At 43.4% G+C, this 6,505-nt stretch overlaps 1 protein-coding gene across 1 annotated transcript in view; it reads right to left on the reverse strand.

Moving 5' to 3' along the window:
• Window positions 1-1,916: 1,916 nt before the first annotated feature.
• The window catches only part of HRG (histidine rich glycoprotein), a 12,621-nt gene continuing 8,032 nt past the window's right edge, over window positions 1,917-6,505 (reverse strand). The window contains exons 6-7 of the mRNA XM_007971818.3: window positions 4,910-5,011; window positions 1,917-3,063 (exon numbers count right to left, since the gene is read on the reverse strand). Coding sequence (XP_007970009.3) covers window positions 2,239-3,063; window positions 4,910-5,011 — 927 coding nt within the window. The 3' untranslated portion in view covers window positions 1,917-2,238. The remainder of the gene's footprint in view (window positions 3,064-4,909; window positions 5,012-6,505) is intronic.

The raw sequence follows: 6,505 nt of genomic DNA on the forward strand, positions 1-6,505 counted from the left end.
GAAAGTTTATGAAATATTTGTAAACAAAAATTGATACACTTTTTAGCTGAGATGACATAAGAAGCCTAGAAAAGCAGCTGAGGGCATTGGCTCACGCCTGTAATCCCAGCACTTTGTCAGGCTGAGGCAGGCGGATCATGAAGTCAGGAGTTCAAGACCATCCTGGCCAATATGGTGAAACCCTATCTCTACTAAAAATACAAAAATTAGCTGGGTGCAGTGGCGGGCACCTGTAGTCCCAGCTGCTCGGGAGGTTGAGGCAGGGGAATTGCTTGAACCCAGGAGGCAGAGGTTGCAGTGAGCTGAGATTGTGCCACTGCACTCCAGCCTGGGTGACAGAGCAAGACTCTGTGGAAAAAAAAAAAAAAAGAAGAAGTCTAAAAAAGCATGGTGTATTGTTTAAAACCTCTAGTAGAATGTACCGTCCCAGGGTGGGAATGGTTTCTTATCCCATTATTCCCCTGTAGTATTGGGTGTGCACAAGAAGAATGCACTTAACTGAAATGAATTGAGAGCTTCAACTCCACTGTATTCCAAGGAATATTTTCATTAACTCAAGCAATGTTTATGAAAATACTTTATAAATTACTAAACCCTACTCCAGTGCTTCTGCGGGAGGATACATCCTGAGTTATTAACCTCTGTATCTTTTGCCCTCCACGGGTCTCATCTTTCTCCTCTCCCTGTTCAAGCAGCTGACCTGGTGTTCATGCCTCCAGGAGGAATGTGATTCTGCAGGGCTACATTCAGTTGTATCTGCCAGTGTGGTCACACGGGTTGTTTATGGATGGTGACTGTTCTGATGGGTTGTTGTTTCTGGTCTGATTGGTCAGTACTTGGGTCACGTTGGTTATGAAATACTTTGAGTATCACTATTGTAGTTGGAAAATAGACAGAATCTGAATTCTTTTAGTTCGTTCAAATGATTAAGTCCTGATTTGAGGAGGAAAGACAAAGAGGAGTACAGTGTGGAAAAAGAGTCTTCTGGTCCTAAAAATAAACAAAGTGAACTTACCTGAGACTAGCAAGAGAGTTCTTAGCTGAGGGAGAAGGTATAAGAAGAAGAGTGGGGTAAGGGGTCTCCGAGGCAGAGGAGACCTCGGCCCTGCTTTCTGGGCATGCGGCTGGGAAGACAGCAAGATCCCAGGGAGAGAGTAGCCATATGCCATACCTTGGCAGTCATGTCCATTGCTAGTGTACAGACACTCCTGCATTTACAGTTTGCTAGAGAAGTAGCAGATAAATCAGACTGAAAGAGTGATGTGAACAGGGTCGTGACTATCCCTGAGCATGATGGCTATCACTCATGATGATGATCATTGGTCCAACAGTCACCCTGGCTGAAGGATAATCACTCATTCCCACCACCTGGACAGCTTGGCACTATGTAAGATTCTAGATCTGTGGCCCAACTTTGTGTGGAAAGTAGCAGGGTAGGGAGAGGGAACTCCAGGAAGGACCGGGGTTAAATTTCCCACTAAGCCAGTAGGATGGCATCCTCAAATAGAAACTAATTTGTTCTGAGCATTTCTTGTGCACCTGAATTTACGGTCATGATTCATGTTAGCAAGCTTCTTTGCAATTTATAGCAGAAGTTTGTTTGCTTCATGATTGAATTTAGAACTCATTTGTCCAAAAGAAAATTTAGATGCCTAGTAATAATCACTAAGAGAGAATTTAGGTCACTTTAATAATAATAAATAGGGAGAGGGTGGGAAGCAGGAGAGCCCTCAGAAAAAGAACTAAAGCATGCTGGGCTTAATACCTAGGTGATGGGTTGATCGGTGCAGCAAGCCACCATGGCATGCATTTACCTGTGTAACAAACCTGCAAACCCTGCACATGTGCCCTGGAACTTAGAAAATAAAATGAAATAAATAATAATAATAGTTTCAATACCATACTTTATTGGTATGCCCAGGTATAGCCCAAGCAGTAAGAGAGACTCTAGAATTAGAGTTAAGTCCAGGAAAGAAGGAGATTCTGAGTGGCATAGATTTGCCTCAGGTGATGTAGTGGTGAGTGACAGAATTAACTACTAATTGGCAGCACTGAGTTCTTTCCTCTCCTTTCCATTTGATCTTTCTTCTCAGGCCATCTCTTTTCCCATTCACATTTTGCTGCATCTCCAGTATGAAAGCAAGTAGAAAAGAACTGTAATTTTCAAAATTACTGGTCATTTTATTTATGATTCTAATTCAATGTATAATTCATTTTCCTCTTCAAAGGAATCACATTTTATTTTGGAAGTGAATGTGTGAAAAAATTGGAAACTTGTGAAAACTCACTCTTGAACTTCCCTGGACATGATTCAGAGGCTGATTGAGGAAAGGGCTGAATGTCTGGCTTTAGAGGGTGTTTGTGGTGCGGCAATGGGAAGCTGGGAAAATTGGCTTCAGGAAGTGGCAGCACCTCACCTTTCCTTAGAGAAGGGAGTCGGTACACAGATCCAGGTTGTCTGCAATGGAAGGGACGGTGTCCTTTACCCGGGCCTCGTCTTCTTAAGTGCCCAGGTGGTGGGCCGTGGCCATGGCAATGGTGACATTGGTTATGGGGTGGTGGGTCACAAGGTCCATAGTCTTGGAAATCATGGCAGTGGGGATGGTGTCCATGCGGATGGTGCCCATGCGGATGATGCCCATGGGGATGGTGTCCATGGGGATGCTGTCTATGGGTACCGTGTTCGTGAGGATGGTGTGCATGGGGATGGTGTCCATGAGGATGGTGTTCATGGGAATGATGCTTATGGGGATGGAGGTCACTGGAATTATTATTATGAGGATGTCTTTGGGCCCCATTCGTGCCAAAAGTGGCATGATGACATCTTGAGCAGGACATGGGCAATAGTGGAGGAGTGCCTTGTGGAAGTGGGGGTCCATGTAAGTGATCTCTTTCATCTGGAGGAGGTGGTCGTCCATGTTTGTGTGGCTCGTGGGGATGACGATGATCTCTGGATCCATGGGGCTTGAGTGGAGACTTGGTGGTGGTAGAAGAGTGCTCATGCCCACCCCAGTGGAAAGGATGTCTCAAATGAGGCGGTACACCCTTGATGTTCCCATGTTCCTGGAAAAGAATACAGAAAAGTGCCTATCGTCATGGAACATAAAAGAAGATGTTAGATACTTGACTCGATTTACACCAACGACTCCCAGATCATAGATTCCACAAATCAATTTTAAAAGGATTACAAAAAAGGATTCTCAAATTGTTATCTAGCCCAGTTGATATTTAAAATATAAACATAAGTATCATTTACCACCATTATTGTTTCACAAAAGAAATGATTTTTTTTCTAAGACTGAGTCTCACTCTGTCACCCAGTCTGGAGTGCAGTGGTGCGATCTCTGCTCATTGCAACGTCCACCTCTCAGGTTCAAGCAATTCTCCTACCTCAGCCTCCCATGTAGCTGGGACTACAGGCCCAAGCCACCATGCCCACCTAATTTGTTTTTCCTTTGAGACAGAGTCTCGCTCTGTTGCCCAGGCTCCTAATTTGTTTGTGTATTTTTAGTAGAGACGGGTTTTACCATGTTCAATTCCTTGTTTCAAGTGATCCATCCATCCCAGCCTCAAAGTGCTGGGATTGCAGGGGTGAGCCACCACGCCCAGTCTGGAAGGAAATTTTGATTTAAAAAAAAAAAAAAAAAGAGCCAGAAACACAATATCAGAGTAAAGGATTGTCCTTTAGATGGATAAATGTTAGATATAAAAAACTCCATTACCCTTATTTTTTTTTCATTTGTACTACACAGAGTGGTGAAACAGTATTATAACCTGGCACCCATCTGTGGACCAACACTGGAAAACTAGTGCCTTATAACTGATATTCTTAACTGAGACTTGACGTTATCAACATCCCTTACTCCTAAAGGCTGAACACTTGACCTCTTCTCTCTCTTCCCTGTTCGGAGTTTAATTTTTAAAAAATAGCTACAGAGGCTGGGCGTGGTGGCTCACGTCTGCAATCCCAGAACTTTGGGAGGCCAAGGGAGGTGGATCACCTGAGGTTGGGAGTTTGAGACCAACCTGACCAACATGCAGAAACCCCATCTCTACTAAAAATGCAAAATTAGCAAGGCATGGTGGTGCATGCCCGTAATCCCAGCTACTCAGGAGGCTGAGGCAGGAGAATCACTTAAACCCAGGAGGCAGAGGTTGCGATGAGCTGAGATGGCACCATTGCACCCCAGCCTGGGCAACAAGAGTGAGACTCCGTCTCAAAAAAATAAAAAATAAAAAGACAGAGCCATGTTCACAGTGACAATCCTGCCCTTTGTTTCTTTTTCTTTTTTTTTAACTTGGAATTGGATGTTTGGATTATTTTCAGTTTTGTTTCTGATATGAAAAAGTTCATGAAGCAAATCTTTGTACTCATGTAAAAATAGAAAAAAGATTTCTGAGACAGATGCAAAATATGGTTTTGCATCTCATTTTATATACATTTACATAATAAATTTGAGGCTAATTTATTCCCCTTAGATTCCGTGCCCAATAATACAAGCTTGGGAATGACTAAGTCTCAGCGTCAGAGTCCCGACCACAAGGAGCATTTTCAAATTCATTCAAGTTTGGTTGAATTGGACCTGATTTTAATTTTCTGCCAATTGTTACCCCTCTCCAATTCTTGGGAAAGTTTTCATAGTTTTTGTGTAAGCTGGCAATTGCACTCCTTTGCGCAGTTGTGGGATACTCTCTGTATCTTTTCTTGCATGTCTGTCTGTGTCTCTCTTTCTGTCTCTCTCTGTCTCCCTCTCTCTCTCTCTCTCTCTCTCTCACACACACACACACACACACATACACACACACACACACACATACATACATAGAGCTTTAGGAACCAACAACACTATTTGTGTACATATGTCACTTAATCTGGCACTGCCACGCAAAGTCTGCTTAGACAACCCACCTGAGGGTCGAAGACTTCGCAGTTTATGACAAGGTCTTTCGGGCTTTCCAAGTCCAAGGCTTCTACATCATAGAACAAATCTGCTTTGCAGAATCCAAAGACCTACAAAAGAATGAGGAGCTTGTTAGTGTGTGTGTCCAGGTGGTGTGAAGATGACCAGCCGGAGTTAGCTTCCAGACATTCAGAAAAGGAAGAAGTGCTTCAGAAAAATCAGGGTAACATGATCAGATAGCCCCACCAGTTGTTCAGCAATCTTTCCTCATCAAGCTTTGGGGAAAGTGCAGATGGCAAAGGGTATCGCTCAAGTTGCTGTTTTTTTTTCATGAGCAGGCACCAATACTGGGCTTCCCAAGGGTGGTGGTGAGGAAAACCACATCATTGCTGCCTTGCCTTTAGGCCAACCCTTCTTCCCTGGAGACCTCAGTTGCCTGTGCCTAGGACAATGAGGAATGGTGCCAAAGAGGGATTTTTACAACTTCAGCGAGTCCCTTGGAGGAAAGTGTTGGACAGGAGGGAATCTGTACGGCATAAAGATGGGTTTTCATGGACATTATCAAGGCAAGTGTCTGCTGACTCCACCCAAGTATGAGGGCTACAACTGGATGGCACTCCTGTGCTCCAGCTCCTAAACCCACCTGTGAAAGATCGACTAGGACAAGAGGACGGCCGTCTGCTAGAAGAAATTGCTAAGCACCGAGGTTCTGAGTACAGTTTGGGAATCAGAGAGACCTATGTTAATCCTCGCTTCTCCATTTCCTAGTTGTCTGAGTTTGGGAAAGTTACAAAAGATTTCTGGAAGTCAGCCATTGTAAAATGGGGATAATACTATATATTCACAGGTTGTGGGAGGGCTTAATTAAATGAGAGGATGGTGTAAAACACTTACTCCTGAGCCTCCCCTTCAGCTCTGATGCATCAGGTCTGGGGTTACCTTATCCATACCAAAAGGGTTTCTTGACCATAGGAATAAGGGAGAGAGGTGTCTTTTCTGGTGGCCACTAAGAAGGATTCTAGACCTGGTTCAGTTTGGATATTAGAACAGCTAACAAAGGTACTAGTGGATGGTTTCTCCCTTTTGACCAGGGAGAATGTGTTGTTAAACCTCAGAAAAATCCTGGACTTGACATCATAATTAAAATTCCATTTCCTAACACTCTCTAGCTAAGTGCCCTTAGGTAAGTGGTTTTAATTTTAGCTCCCCTTGTCACAGGAAAATGTAGGCAGATACTTGCTTTTCCTTGTTAGCAGGATTTTCACGAGGCTCTGACCTGGTAATAATAGATGTGGAGGTGTTTCTTTAACTGTAGATCACCATGCAAATGCCAGGTAGTATTAATAATGTCTTCCTGCAGGTACATGGGAATCTATTGGTAAATGATTAGAGGAAAAATCCCACTGAACTTTGTATAAGAATAACTAAGTTTTAATCTCAGCTTGGCTGTCAACATCAGCAAGAGCTTTCCTTTGCTGAGCTTCAGTTGCCTCCTCATTTGTCGAGTGGGATTCTGTGAGTATCAATGACATGGAATTAATAAAACCACTGGGTGTAGGGTCTTAGTACAAGTTGCTATAGTTCTAACTAAGCCTTTAATCCTA

This window comes from Chlorocebus sabaeus, chromosome 15 (assembly GCF_047675955.1).
Source record: "Chlorocebus sabaeus isolate Y175 chromosome 15, mChlSab1.0.hap1, whole genome shotgun sequence".
Lineage (NCBI taxonomy): Eukaryota > Metazoa > Chordata > Mammalia > Primates > Cercopithecidae > Chlorocebus > Chlorocebus sabaeus.